Below are 16,319 nucleotides of genomic sequence, written 5' to 3'. Positions count from 1 at the left end.
ACTAGCCACGCATTTTCTGTAGAGAACATAAGAGTAGGAGGATAGTGTAGGAGGAGTAAAGAGCACTAGAAGGTACTTCTAATGTTATCAGGAAAAACCTATAAGGAAAGAGGCCCTTTAATTAAAAGTAGACTAAATCAGGTATGCTTTGCTTTTTAAATTGATGAGGGGGAAAAGCAAGAATAGAAAAATGCATTTTTAGAAAGTGATTGAAAACTGTCTTACACTGAGGAGTCACCTGGAAAATTTGAATATGCAAGTTAGAGTCTTTAAGAAATTAGTAAGCTTACTGACATTTTCTCCATTATTTTAGAAGAGTCATTGCATGCAGAGAAGTATTAAAAAACACAAGAAAGATATGTAATTTTGAAGGAATTAAACATGTGTGTGTGGAAAAATGGGAAGAATATGACATTGTTAGTTAGACTATTATATAAATACTTAAATAAAAGCATTGGTAGGGAAGAGACCACACTGCACAGACTTGATGTCTCAAAAAAAAAAAAATAAATCAACAAATCATTATAAAGGGATTCTGCAATTTTAGTGGTTATGTGTGGGGGTACATTATAGTTGGAAAGGTACTTTCCATTGGTTGGAGATAAGCATTTTTCAGTAGCTTGAAAACTAAATGAAGGATTGAAAACCAATACTAAGAAGAAGTAAGAGTGTAGTGAATTTAAAGGGATTAGTACTAAAAGTGCAAACTGCCTTTTGAAGAGAACTTTAAAATATAAAGATAAGTTCCTATCTTTGTACATATCCTTCAGTGTGTTCAGTGCATTTTTATTTAACTGTAAAGCTCATTTGAAGGCAGTGGTAACATTTCTGTAAAGCTACACAAAATAAATACTCTAACCCGGCTTATATTGTCATAGTGTATCTCAAGTCAATGAATTATAATAATTTAAGATATAACTACTAGAAATATCTAACATTTCTGAACTACCAAATTACTTAATAACAAAATATTTCCAAGAGGTATTTATCAAGTAATGTGACTTATTTTTCTGTCCAGACTTGATGTTGGGACAATTTGACCCTAATATATCAATTATTTAGGTGAGTATTATTGGTATTAGTTATGGTGTAAACACTAGCGGAGAAATGGCTTCCCATATCTTGTGAATTCTGTCAAGAGCGCAGCTTGACAAATTGTTCATCCCTAAAAGTCTGTTCAAAATTCTAATTATGCTTTGACTTTCTCTTTTTTCCTCATTATCTTCCATCTGTTTTGGATTTGGGGTAACCTCAAAAATTTATTCTATGGAATAAAATGCTTTAAAATACACTGGAAAAAAGGCATGCATATTTAAATGGGTAGGATAAATTATTGAAATTCAGTTGCATAGCAGATTTGTAAGTATTCCTGTACAGACGTGTTTTTAAAGTTCTCTTTCTTTGGCTACTCCAGTCTTCCAGTTTCTTTTATAGTGTTTTCTTTATAATACCCTTACAGGTAATTGGACTCCTAAGATTTAATTAACTATTAATTAAATAATTACCCTTTTTCTCACAAGGTATTGGGTTTCCTCAGTAGCAATTTATGAACATTTCATGATCTTTATGATTAGTTCAGAGTGCGTTATCTATTAAGTTGTTATTAAAATATCCAGTTGGCAAATACGGTGTTCTAGAACTATTATTCACTGCTTTCAAGATTTTGTCATTGTAAACAGATAATTATTCTGGTTTCTAAACTATTCCATGAAGGCTAATGTGAAGAACCAACACATAATTATTTCTTCCATACTTACTTCCTCATAATTTTTTCTCTCTCCCTTTGATGTGTTTGATGTTTTATTTAGTTGATTGGCTTCTCTCCTTGTCTCCTATAAAATCTGTGTCCGTACTGTCTTTGCATACTGTAGCAGGGAATGCCCTGGCACCATTTGGAGCAGATATGCTGTGAGTACACCACGTTGCCTTTGGCTCATGGAGTGTTTCTTTGGCCCCAACATATTTTTTGTTTGTTTTATCTGTGTGTGTGGTTCTTCAGTTCTAAGCACCAAAAATAATACAGCCCACAGCAATGCTATTCTTGAAAGTTGATGCTAGAGACATGATAGTTTGCCATCGGACATGATGTGAAGGCATCTGAGGACACATAGCATGCTGGAATGAGTGTTGGAGTGCTGTTGGGAGAAGGTTCTCTATCAGGAGCAATCCATGTTCTCTTTCAGGAGCAAACTAACCTCTTGGATGTGCTTTGCCTTTTTCCCAGGAGGAACAAGCTGGCTTCTCCAGAATGGAGCCTGAGAATGAGTTATAGTTTGGGAATGAAACCAAGAGTGACCGTAGTCCACAGGGTATCCCAGCTTTTGGGGGGATGAAGCTGATGGAAAGACCATTATCTAGGATAAAACTGATATGCTATAATTGGAGAATATGTGGTGTTTTCAAATAGGGCAAAACTGAAACTATCAGTTTCATCAGTCAGAAAGCTGTTTTACAACACTGGTGATACAAGAAAATGTCTTTTTTTTTCCTAAATAGGTTCAAAGACTCCCATCTTTTTTAATTGGCTTTCAAATGGGATGGTCCCGTACTACATCCCTAAATGGTCAAAACCATTTTTCCCACATTTGTTCTGTGGACTCATTTTTGTTAAATTCTAATCTAATGTAAGTGCAGCTAAGTCAGAACATCTGAGAGAAATGAGCAGATCCCAAGCTTATATAGAGTAGACTTTGTCAGTCCCTTGTTCGCTTTGCGTGGACTGACATTAATCAGCATTGATGGGATAGCATGCCAGAAAAGAATTACTCAGTATGAAAGATTACTGTAAATGATGAGGTACTCTGCTCCCACAGTTGAGGTGGAGTCTCTAGCAGTTATAGATTGACTATGCGACCCTCTTAGTTTGACATTTAGTCCGAAGAGGGGGATTTCTTCTCCAAATATCACTCTGTGAAATTTCTCCAGTCAATCTCTGAGAACAGCTAAAGTTAAGGGCCTCTCCCATCCATAAATCTGGTTTTTGTTGCCTTAGTTCTTTTGCTGTTCTCTTTCTAGCCTGTCTACTTTAACAGAAAACAATTTCTAGAAGCACTGATTAAAGCAAAGATGAGAACGAGCAATTTGAACAGGTAGGGAACAATCACAAGAGAATATAAATAAGAAAATGAGCAATTTGAATGGGTAGAGAACAATCCCAAGAGAGTATAAATAAGAATATGCAATGCAGTGGCAAGAAAAATGAAAAAACAGAATATGCAATGCAGCGGCAAGAAAAATGAAAGAACAAGATTCTTACAGTATTGCTTTTTCAAAGCTCGGAAACTTGTTAGAAAAAATCTGTCACTATTTATAGTACCTTTGATGAAAATTTAAATCTTCCTAGTATTTTGCATGTTGCACCTAAATAGTCATGCATAAACAAAATTGTAAGCCGTAAGAATGATTAGGAGAGCAGATGACTCTGGATTTATAACTAGGTAATCTTGTTGTTTAACTTTACATGAGCAGTAGTATTGTAGCACCTGATATTTCTTTGACTGAAAGGAAAGCTTAGAAATGTTTTTCTGCTCTGTTGGTTTCTTATCCTTTGTCAAGCCATTCCCCTAAAATATCTGTCTTTTTGTTACTGGAGAGTAGGCTTACATGAAAACAATTGTTTGAAGTAAAACATCCTGCTGTTACGCAGAAGAATGCAGTGGTTGCTTGAGTTCACTTTTAACCAGTGTTACTGGCTCATTTTCCACATTTTTACATCCTTATGTATGTTTTAAATGTGACCATGTGAAGCAAATAGTGTTATTAAAACCAGTTCTTCAGAATCTGGTACATGTTAATCAAACCCTGGTCAGTTGTACTGTGGTGGAAGAGATCAGTATTAAAGGAGGTGCTCAGGAAAGCTCACATTTACCAATTGGGAAAGGATGAGGAAGAACAGTATAGAGAAGTTTTTTTCCCTGCCATGTAGCATAATAGTAGTTCATAATTATGCAAGGGTAAGCAAAAGTGTGGAGTACAAGGTCCTACAATAAGAAGCAGGATACTACTTCCTCAGCAGGCTGCATAGCTGCTTTTAGTGGCAGCCTGTCTATTGAGTGTTCACCTCTGAGAAAACTGAATTCAGTTTGTATTGGGTTGGCTTAATTATAGATTTATGCATTACAGAAAGCAAACACAGAAACACATCACCAGGTGATGATTGATGATAGGGTAGAAGGCTCTTAAATACCTTTTTATGTGTTTTCTGTTATAGTCAAGGACAAAGCACTTTGTGTCTGATTCCACTAAGTCAATCTCCTTTTCTATTTCTTTTACTTCTCTTTCCCTTGATAAACTTGGTTGCTTCTTTTAGCCCCAAACCAATGGGTTTTTTTTCTGTTTTCATAACACTATTTTTATGTTAAACCAAGAGAATGAACTAAGTCCAGAGTTTTAAAGCTTGTAAATACTTAGTCATAGATAATCCTGGGGGAAAAAAGTCCTCTGTGCTTTTCCAGCAATTTTTGATCAATTTGGTTAAAAATCTTTAAATTAATAAAACAAAAAGCAATCTAGACCTGATCATTTGACTCCCTAATAACAAAATTTTTAGTAAAAGTACTATTTTGGTCATATATAAAAACTCTGCATTATGTGTGCATAACTATCAGTTACAAGCATAGCAATATGTTGCATAGAAATATGATGGACACCAAAATGTTTTACTTGTTTGATACATTATTTTTTTTATACTGATGACTTCACAGTAAGGTTAAGTGATGCATTCAGGTTGAAATTTTTTTGACATTTTCAAAAGTTCAGTTATATGCTATAAAGTAATAAAAAGAACGCTGAAAACTGCATATATGCAAGAAAGTACAGGGAATCTCACCAACTTTTGCATCATAACTGATACACAATTTTGCTTGTAAATTTGTACTAAGCCTGACCAGTGGGGTAATATTCAGCAAGCTAATGAGGATTTTTAACACCCAGATTCACAAAAATGTTGAAAAGAAGTCATATTTTATAAGACCCTTGAGAAGGAGTGATGGATTCTCACTGATTGCACAAGGAATATTCACAATGGCATATGTTCATTAAATTTCACCTGTGTTACCTGTAGATAGCTACATTTGTCATAAAGCTTTTATCTGTTTCTTCATAAGGTGTGTGTCGTGGTTTAACCCCAGCCAGCAACTAAGCACCACGCAGCCGCTCACTCCCCCCCGCCCCCAGTGGGATGGGGGAGAAAATCCGGAAAAGAAGTAAAACTCATGGGTTGAGATAAGAGCGGTTTAATAGAATACAAAAAGAAGAAACTAATAATGTTAATGATAACACTAATAAAGTGACAGCAGTAATGATAAAAGGATTGGAATATACAAATGATGCACAGTGCAATTGTTCACCACCCTGCCGATCAACACCCAGTTAGTCCCTGAGCCATGATCCCCCCGCCCCCACTCCCCCCAGTTCCTATACTAGATGGGACGTCCCATGGTATGGAATACACCGTTGGCTGCTTTGGGTCAGGTGCCCTGGCTGTGTCCTGTGCCAACTTCTTGCGCCCCTCCAGCTTTCTCTCTGGCTGGGGATGAGAAGCTGAAAAATCCTTGACTTTAGACTAAACACTACTGAGCAACAACTGAAAACATCAGTGTGTTATCAACATTCTTCACATACTGAACTCAAAACATAGCACTGTACCAGCTACTAGGAAGAAAATCAACTCTATCCCAGCTGAAACCAGGACATGGTGTTTAATCTTAATTTTGTTTGTGAGTTCATCATGATTTTCTGTTTTGGATATTATGTAACTAATATTGCTTGTATTAATGGTCCATTTTAAGAGCTGCTTTTAGCCATTTTTGACTAAGGAGGGTGGAAGCAGGGATGACAGGAAAAAATTATAAAATTTCTTGGAAAAAAAGCTATAAAGAACCTAGCTGCATTTACTCTGAGTAGTAGTAGTAGAATTAAAATTTCTGATTTAGTAATTTGGTTAAAGTGTCATCCTGACTTTATAATGCATATTAATAATTATTTTTTTTCGCATCAAGCTCTTTCATTGGTATAGATAATTTCTTCAATTTGTGTAACGATTGTATCTAATCACATTAATTAAACTGGTTAAAGAAATACATAAAAAGAAGTCTAGATATATTAAGCAGTGTTGTTTGTGACGTGTTAGGGATAATTGTTCCTTCAACTTGGTACTGAGCCACTCTCCCACCATGTGATAAAGAACATTGCTACCTGAATTGCTGGGTCTGCTTCACAGTGCTGGCTGTCATAAGACTAATTCAGTGCCTAGTGTAGAAAACTCTTCACCATAGGACTGACAGAAATTCCTCCAGCCTTGCCACCTTTTTTCCTGTTTTATGCTGACTACTTGCAATGAAAAGGATGGTGTAGCTGGCTGTGCAACCGTTAAGCTGGTAGGGGTTTAGCATAAAAGGCTATTTTGTTGAGGTGAGGTTAAACTTTTTGTGTACTTGCTTTGATCAGAAATATTAATGCATACACAACTAGTTCCTACAGTTCATTCTACAAAAAATAAATAGATAGGTGTTCAGATGTTCTAATGAATTTTGCTTGATCAATTTTCCTTGTTTAATAATCCTTCTTTTAAGAATGCTCTTATGTGGTATTGCTAGTAAGGTTTTTTTATCTCAAAGGTCAGTGTTCTTCATTGATTCAGTAGGTGAAGTCATCTCTGGGCTGAGCATGAGTATGACTGGTAAACAAAATTATTCACATTAACAGCACAAACACATGGTTATTAACAACAGCCGTACTCCTTGTTTGATGTTTGCTAATGAGTGCAAACTCATTTAAACTCTCCTTACAGTATGTTACTATAAAAATTGTAATGTTCCATGTTTAATACTTTTCTTACAAAATACATGCAAACTATGAACTCCAGTATAAATATTGAGAAGCAAAGTGGTGAGAGTGTAACTGATTTGAAAATCACTGTCCCCATTTTCATTTTAATGAATATTCTCATGTACTCCATACTTCTATTAATATTTGTGTTGAAGTTGTGTAAGTTTACACAAAAAAATACATAACCGACTATCTTTAATTACTAAAAGCAAACCAATTTACTTTTTGTGTCACAACCAGTATTAATTTTTGCTCAAATCATAACATCTTTATAATATTTGAAAGTGAAACTTCTAGCTTACATTTGGTTTCTTTGCTGTAAATAAATGTGGCCTTCTATTAGAAGTAAAAGATAAAAATGAGTGTGACATAGCCATTTAACAGGTTGTTACCTGGCCTGAAGTGCTCATCAAGGCTTTCTCTGTAATCAGTGGAGAGAGAGTGATCTCCAAAGCACTACTCATACCATCTATTTTAGTCTGCAGTTTCATATTCCCATTCATATAAACAATATCATCACCAAAAGCAGTAGCCCTGCCCTGATGGCTTTTCCAGCCATTGACCTGTTCCCTAGCTGGTAATTAGGTGAACATTTGTGTGACAGTGTGATGATTTTGAAACTCAGCTAAGCTAATCTTTGTTACTTTTAACACCGATAAGAATAGAAATTAAATTAGATGGAAAACTTTAAAAAACTGAATCATGAAAGCACTTGAATGTGTATTTTTTTAAGCATGTTTTGAATAGACTCTTAATATGAGCTGACTATTTCATTTGCGAGGTAGCTAGGATGTTATATTCTGAGTCATGTATTACTTGTTTGTCTCTTCAGTACATCTGCAGAAAAGTGCTGGATGGAACAGTGGCTCTGCATACACACAAGCAATTGTACATATGCATGCAATGCCCCTGAATGATGAGTGCTCCTGTTTGCCAGTAGCGCTCAGCGCACATATGTGTACATTACCAGCGGTATCACATACAACTTTTTAGGTTGGCAAAATGGGAGCAGAGCCCTTTTTTATATAAGTTCCTCCTTAAGAAGCTGGTAGTAGTTCTGAAAGGGAGATTTTTGTAGATAAGGATTGAATAGGCTGGTACCTTAATTACTTGCTTTTCATGGTCATATTGGAGATTTACACAGTCTTAAATGTATAGTGAAGTTGTATGAGTGAGAATTGAAATTACTGAAATAAGGAATTACCTGAGCTAAAATTACCATGTTTTTGACAGAAATAACCCAGGTGATTAACATTATAGGAAACTGCGTGGTGCCTGGGATATCTAAAGCATGCACAAAAAGATTACTCCTTAGCTTTGTTTTAGCAGCAGCAGAAACATCAGGCAGATCTGAGTTTCACTGAACTGCAGGATCTCACTGTTTCGCTATCAAGTTTGTGCATAATTTTTGTTTTATAAAAACACTGCACAAAATTAGACTCCATATTCATGCAAATGCTGTATTTCTAGACTATGAAGGGTAGACAAAACATTTTAAAAACATTTCCTACTTAGATGGTGTATGTGTCTTCAAAATGAATGTTGCAGATACTGATGTCGGAAAAGAAAATTCATCATTTCTCTGTAATTCAGTTTCTCTGTGTCCCCCACTTGGAATTTTGGACTGCACAAAATGTAGATCGTATAATCAGTGTTTTATTGCACAGGCAACAGCTCTGTCAATGCTTGTGTGGTCTGTGCAGTGTGTTGTTGGTATGTGGAGTACAGTGGAAATCAAATACAGCCTGTTCATATACATGCATCTCTTTTTGAAGTTTAAGTAGAGAGGAAAAATGTTATGCTTCAATTGTCTTTATCTTAGTGAATTTAATCCATAATCAAAACTTCAGAAACTGTAAATATATCAAAAAGTATCTTAGAAAACAAAAGTGTGGTGCTGTGTCCCCACTGTAAACAGTTCTACTTTCTGTGTGTCTGTATTGTCTTCAGCTCTCAGACCAGCTCTCAGTTTCTGGCAAGCAGGGAATTTATGTTACAAATATATTGTTCTGAAATACAAATACCCATAATGTTTAGCTGGTGTTTTGTGAAAGTTGATTTGTACCACAGTGCTACATCTGGTGGGAGCAGGCAGCCTATGCTTTGGAGTTGAGACCTTGAGATACAGCTGTGAGCACAAATCTTCACCTGGCTCTCCACAAGGCTAGCTAGTGGATTGCTAAGATTTGAGCCTGTGTATTTTAAGTTCTTATGCTGTGTAGCTGTATTTGTTAAAAAAAAAAAAAAGTCAATCACAGCCTTCTCTTCCATTTTTACTTTCAGTATGACCAAGTGACCTATTCTTTGCAAATTAAAAAAAAGTCTTAAAAGAAGTGCATGGGCCTTCTATAAGACTACTGTCATACCCTGAATCTAAAGCAAAAGGCATCATTTCTCACCAGAGGTAGGAACACAATATGAAACTCAGAATAGATTTTTAGCTGCTTTCCTTCCATTTTTATGTATTATTCCTTAAGGTCTGTCCCTGAATCTAGGACATTTTTATATACCTGTAGGTAACATTTAAAATTAATGGCAGTCTTTCAGTTGAGTTTAATGGGATCTGCTGTATTTTATCAGATCTCAATTGTGAGATGGGGTATGCATACAAGGAAGTCTTAAGACCTTTGTTTCTCCCTGGATGAGCTGCTTAGCAGATAGTCTGCTGCTGCCAGCAGGCTGCTACTTCTCTTCGTATTGTGGAGGGTGGAGGCATCAAGCATAGACAGAGATAATTGATCAGACCAAGATTACAGTGTTTGCCACTAAAATTAGCATCTACCTACACTTGTCACACTGTTGTATTTTATATAAGGCAGCTAGTTCCGATATGTATTTTACTTTAGTCTTTTACACAGATGCTTGCTGTAGCAGTTTTTCAGTATTTTCCTTTTGATGAGTTCAGGTGGCTGAAAATGCAATTCCTTATGAGTCCTGAAAAACTGAGATTTTTTTTTAAATAGCTGTGACAACTTTCCACCTTAAATAACCTTCCTTCCTTCCTTCCTTCCTTGGCCAGCTTTGTTTTTCAGGCCACAACACAGCTGTGCCCATGTAAACCATTTGCTGCATCTCAGTAGACCACGGTTGGCTTCAAGAGGACTTTTTGGGAGCAGAGTTAGCTATTTATGTGCATTATTTTGTGGCCATGTATATTAAGCTCTTTGGGACAGGGTTTGGCTTCATTCTGTGTCTTGCACAGCACCAAGCAAGAGTTGTGAGCTGTGTGACGGCTGTAGGCAAAAAGTTCACCATCTGATCCCCTGCAAGTGTCAGCTACTGGTTTGCTCCCATGGTGATCACAGCTTTAGAGTCTGCTTCCTCCACACCCCTTAGATCAAAACAAACCTTTTTTTTTTTGAGTTTTAAGGTATGTTATGAAGCACATGTATTAGATGTAGGTTTTGAATAGAAAGACATGGTGAACACTGGCTAGTTTGAGTTTTTCATATTTTTTTTTTTACGTTTTAGGTGTGAATTCCTCATGTGCTGACAGAATTTGGTGCTTCTATAATGTCTCCTGTATATTGGGCAGGCAAGAGATTTAGAGGTGGATTAGGGTAGTCCTGTGGTCCAGTTTTGTCCAGCAAAGGGAGGTGGCAAGATCCAGTTGTGACTTAGTTATAGCATGAGTTATAGGAGCTTCTGCAGTTTGTTGCTGTGAAGGAGAGGGAGTCTGGAAGGGCACGTACCAGGTTTCCCTGCATATCATTCCTCCTCCACCACTGCAACATGGCTCAGGTGGGGTGTGCAGCGGATGGCTGTATGGCTTCTGGATGCTATGAGGCCTGTGAGAACTGCTTGAGTCCTCATCTCCAGCTCCCTTGGGCTGTCCCTGTGGTATCTGAGAGGTGGCCAAGGTTTTAGGATGGGTGACAAGAATAAGGTATATAAACAGAAGAGTATGATGATATTTTATCCCTCCTAAATTTGAAAACACCTCACTACTGTTCATCTGCAGTCGCAAATAGGTTGAAAATTGTTGTTTCGCATTTTTCTGATTGGTATTTTGTGCACTGAATACAGATGAGCATGCACACACACATACGATCTACAAATCTATTAATGATTATCCTCTACCATACCTCTCTAAATTTTTTCTTTTGCTGTCAGATAGGTGTGTATATTAGCTATGTGCACATGTGCATTTACCTGATTCTGTTGGTAGTGTCTTGCTTCTGAAGGTCAGCACATTTACATATACATTTGATGGTGTGACAATGCTGAGATTTGTTTAAGGGTGGTAATGAACAACCTACATGGTAAAGATTCTTATCCTTTGCTTTCCAAGTTGTGTTGTAATAATTAGAACCATGTCTTAGTAGGCTCTTAGAAGTTGATTACAAAACCTATAAATTTGCTAGATTTTTCTATGCTAATGTCAAGGAGGTTTATGCTGCCAGTTTATAAATGGAGAAAATACTGACGTATAAATATTCTAATATTGAGCAGCAGTTCAGTTGCTTCTGTATCCTGCAGACAGGCAGCCTAATTTGGTGAGATTTGGAATTTAACATGCAGATTATGAGGCCAAACCTCCTCTTTTCATCAGACCGACCCTCATTTTGTATAGTAGGGATTAGCATAGTTAAATTGTATTTTCAAATGGTTGTTTCAGCCCCCTATCTGATTAGGGCTGGTTTGCTGATTTAGGAGATTTTACTTAGTCTTTATGCCTTATTCTGACCCATCTGAAAGTGCATTTGCTTTACTTCTCCTGGCTGGCTGCATAATAGCAGTGTACGGATTGTATTACACTTCCCAATCTGTCCATATGGAGGACTGGGTAAGAGTGTAACAAACCAGTATTGCCTCAACTCCCTGTCTCCAAGGTAAGGCTAATCAGCTTTTGTTGAAAACAGCAGTTGGGGATTGCTTTTCTCTCTTACTTGTTTTTTAACTTCTTGGTGCCAGATGCTTCAGTGCATGCAGTGCCAGGAGAAGACTTGTGCTCCCTGGATTAGTAGTGTCACTTCTGCACAAAAACATTTCAATATTGTTTTTCCCCAAACCAGTAATGAGTTTGATGTGGTAGTTAGGACTCCAAACATCATGCTTTCTGTCTCTAGGCTGGAGTTAAACTTATTTTGTGTTTCCAGCATCTTTCACATGTTGTGACAGTTTTTCACATTTCATTATTAAAGAACTTTAACTATCTTTTCTGGTTCAAATCCTGTGCCTTAATCGCTTCTTAGTTTAGCTGCCATTCTTCTGGCTGAAAAGAAACAAGATAGGATTTCATCCAGACCCTGCCAGTGTTGTTTTATAGTCTTTGTGAATATGTAGCCATATACACTTCACGGGTTTTAATATAAGTAAAAATCTGGGGGGAGGGAGCACTTTTCTAAGAGCAGTTCTACTCTTTGAAGTAAAAAGATTCTCTCTACATGTGTGTGCTTTCCTATGAAGGCTGAGAGCATTTTATTTTAAAAATGGAAAACATGGCCCTTGTGGATCTCCAGACTGCACAGTCTGAACATTGACTAAAGTATTCTTCAAAAAGCCACTGGGGATTTATTACTTGCAATTTACAGCTGGAGAAAATGAGGAGATTGTTTAGTTGGTGGCAGTACTTTCACTCTGCTTGAGAACACAGATTGGATTTGAGAAATGGGAGATTCTGAACCTTGTGCTCCTTTTCACTAGTGCACAACCTGTCACAGTTGAAACAGGCAGATTAAACCTCTTAGCTGATTACAGTTGGTTTAAGGCTTTTTGGTTTGTATTACATAGCTATTCTGTTCAGAGATGTGAGTGAGGAAAAATCACGAAATGTGTAGCTTACATTCAAGAGTTTCCTTGGACTGTGTTTCTGCTACTGTGGATGATGCAATGCAAAATACATGGTTTCTTCAGGAGCATGCACTGAAGATTATGGCACTGGGTTAATACTTGATTTCTGTTCTCAGGCCTATAGCAGCCTACTGTGTAACTGTAGGGAAATCACTTCCTTGCTCACTGCCTGATTTGTTTGGTCAGTAAAATGGGAAGAATGATAATACCTATGCTATGTAATTTGAGACTATTAAGGAGTTGAAGAAATTGCAGAAGACATGAATGCTGTGGCTCTGACGGGGACATTAGTACAGAGTTAAAGTGGAAATTTGCTGAAAAACCAGTGAAGTTAGCAAATGTTGACAAAGATAATTTGCACTTTAAAAAGCTAGCTATGTTATGTTTGCATATGTGCCCACAGATGAAATACATGTAACATGAGTACGAGTGTATAAAAAATGAGGGGTTTTCCCTATTTCAGGCAGTTTTAAAGCTTTAGTGCTTTATGCTACAGCAAACTAATGGTGTTCACTTGCACGCTGAAAGTGAAGTAATAGATTTGAGTCTCTGCATGTTTAAGACCTCCTTGGAATTTGGAGAACTTGGAAAACTCATTTGTAGTGTTTAATATCACTTGAACAGGTTCTCATGTTGAATTTTGGTTTCTACAGAAGCAGAGGGAGATCAGGTTGGACAGATGAACATCCACCCAGTGTGATACAGAACTGAACTAATCTGACTATCTTCTGAGTCATTGCTTGGCCCTTGATACTTTTTGCTAGCCAGCATAAGATTCATATATATTAACTTGGTTCACAGACTTGCACAGATTTTTGTTCTTTCTCTATTAATTTCCTTTATTATTACTTACTTTTTATGAAGTGGTAGCATGCAGAAACCAACCAGACTTCAACCATGTTGTGGTAGACATTGTAAAATATAGTAAATAGCAGCATCTGCCTCCAAGAGTTTTTACCCTAACCCACCTTCCCAAGATCCTGCAAACATGCTGCAAATGTGTAAATTTATGAGTGTCCAGTGTTGCTCTGATTATTGTATAATATATGACACAAACACATACTTCTACTCAAGCAGAAATTTACTATATGATTATATAAATTTATTTTCCTTTAGAGCAAAACAAAAAAATTACATTAATGTAAACCAGTTATAGCGAAAGCTTGAGAGAGAATGTAGGATTGGAAAAGACCTTTATGCATCCAAAACAATAAGAAGTTTGAAAGGCCTATGTCTTCAAAGAGAAGGGTTGATTGGAGGGCTGACCCCTAAAGTGGTCTTCCTCCCTTATTGTAATTTATAACTTCTAAGGCATTAAAAGTTCCTGTCAGGCACGTTATTAAAAAAAAATCTGAACTGATATAACTTTTTTTTTCATGTAATGCTACTGCTTTAAAATATTTTTTCTTTGATATTTTTTGTGAAGGTGTTTGTGATGACAGTCACAAAAGAATCATGGTTGCTGGTATTTATTATGAAACATGAAATAGAAGATACTATAGCTGAGAGCAGCTTTTTTTTTTTTTTTTTTTTTTTTTTTGTCTTAAAGCAGGCAAATTACAGATTTCTCTCTTAGGAGACAGGTAGAGACAGAGTACTTGGAGAAACCAAAAGAGAGAGAAATTCAGTTAGCCCTGTAACTGTAAGGGAGCTATAACTAGAAAAATATGTCCACAAAACAATTGGTTCCAAGTCAATTCACTTATCTGCTCCATGCGATTGCAGCTCTCTTCACTTATCCATGTGCAATGATTCATAGGTATGTTCTTGGATTTCTGCTAAAAAAAAGTCTGACGTGTAATGATCTTAAACCAGGGAGGTCCTCTTTATTTGAGGGAAGATCATTTTATGTTGTTTACTCCATGTTGATATTTGGTGTTGGTCTAGAAGTAAATTATACTGGGTAAAGGTCGACATTACACAACTGAATTTCATGTATATACACAGCTTAGGTTGTATATGTTTTGTTCTCACCAGTGCAGTTCATCATAGTGTGATCATTGTGGTTATCTCAAGAAAAGGAGAAAAAACGCTTAGTACTGTAACTCTAGCTGTTGGATTTTCATGTGATAACATAAATTTCACATTTTTTATAAGAGTGTTGTACTCATGAGTATCATGTAGATTCATTTGTACATCTCCAGATTCATTCTATAGTATGTATGCTATAGGAAGTATTACAGACATGTAAGTTTCAATTAATTTAAAGAAGTCTCTTTAGGGGCACAAATGGATGTGGAAGTTTAGCAGAGACAAGCCCAAGCAGTGTGGGTGTTAGTTTTGGGGTGTGGTAATTTTTTTTTACTAGAAGATTACTGTGCTACTACTCGTCTAAGTGTGTACATGATAACTTCAAGGGGAAGAAAAGATGATTTGGAGTAAAGGGGGAGATTGTATAAATTTTGAGGGTTTAAAAACAACCTAAACCTTAGACTGTGTATTATTTTAAATCATATGAAAAAGAATATATTTTTGCTGGCAGATTAACACTAACACTTAAAGACTTCTGTGCTTTGTGTGCAGGTATATGTCTCGAGTCCATGGTATGCATCCAAAAGAAACCACACGTCAGCTGAGTTTAGCAGTCAAGGATGGTCTTATTGTTGAAACCCTGACGGTGGGGTGTAAAGGGTCAAAGGCTGGTATTGAACAAGAAGGATATTGGTTGCCAGGAGATGAGATTGTGAGTATAAAGTCTTTGAGAAAATAAATCACAATTTCTGGTATCTTAGCATGAAATTTGTTTTAATTTCTATTTAAAGATATATATAGATGCTGTGTTGGTGGTTGTAAACAAGGAGGTAATGCACTCTTAAACTTTTTTAACCTTTCCTATTCCATAGAGCTCTTTCTTCTCAAATTCTGAATTTTCTGCTGTGAAACACTGGCAAAGTCCTTTGCTCAGTCATCCCTCACTTTTATGTAGTATTCTCTTCTACAGCTGTACAGGAAGACAGTAAATATTATTGGTATTACTTGAAATCCTCAGACGTCCTCAAATCCCAAAGATGGTATCTTTAAAAAAAAAAAAAAGACAAGAATTTTTTAATAATCTTGCTTTAATCTGAATCTGAGGAAGGAAGAACTCCTCCCTTTCAAAAGTACAACAAGAAGTTGTACATTTATATACAAACACACATGAAAAGATGTGTTTTACAGATATTTGTGAGAACCAGGGCATTCAGTTAGGAACGATTGTCTTAGCAAATTCGTTACAGGCATCCAGACACTGTTCCATGGGATGTGTAACATAAATATTTAAATAGAGTTAAACAGGTTGAAAGTTATGTGAAGGGAAGAAAAGCATGTGTTCTCTATCCCTCCATAGCTGAGATGGAATGCACTCACAAAGTTAATTGAGAATAGTCCCATAGAGTAGGAAAAAGCTTGCACAGTTGCTTTGCCTTGTTCAGAAGCCCAGTCTCTGTATTTAAAAGACCACATTTTCATAATTCAAAAAAGAGTTTGGTAAAGTTTTAAAATAGTTCAACTAGGAACTGTTGCTTTGGAATATAAATTGCATTAAATACTGGTAAAATGGACAGCATTGTCTCAGACATAGATAATAATTTAAATTTTGAGGAAAACCAGAAAAACTCTACAGGAAAATAAATTCTAAAAAGCACCAAAATACTCACTGCATTATTGCAACCATCAATAAGATCCTGAAAGTGACATAACATTATTTTTTGGTTTAA

General features: G+C 36.4%; 1 protein-coding gene across 6 annotated transcripts in view; it reads left to right on the top strand.

The window, feature by feature from the left end:
- Positions 1–16,319, top strand: part of ZMYND11 (zinc finger MYND-type containing 11) — a 110,882-nt gene that overhangs the window by 50,898 nt on the left and 43,665 nt on the right. For 5 of the 6 annotated variants that reach the window (XM_049798107.1, XM_049798104.1, XM_049798108.1 and 2 more), the window contains exon 3: positions 15,145–15,304. In XM_049798107.1, coding sequence (XP_049654064.1) covers positions 15,145–15,304 — 160 coding nt within the window. Of the gene's footprint in view, positions 1–15,144; positions 15,305–16,319 lie in introns of those variants that run through there. The other variant, XM_049798110.1, reaches the window with a different exon arrangement.

This window comes from Accipiter gentilis, chromosome 4 (assembly GCF_929443795.1).
Source record: "Accipiter gentilis chromosome 4, bAccGen1.1, whole genome shotgun sequence".
Classification (NCBI taxonomy): domain Eukaryota; kingdom Metazoa; phylum Chordata; class Aves; order Accipitriformes; family Accipitridae; genus Astur; species Astur gentilis.
This window is presented reverse-complemented; position numbering and strand designations above follow the sequence as displayed.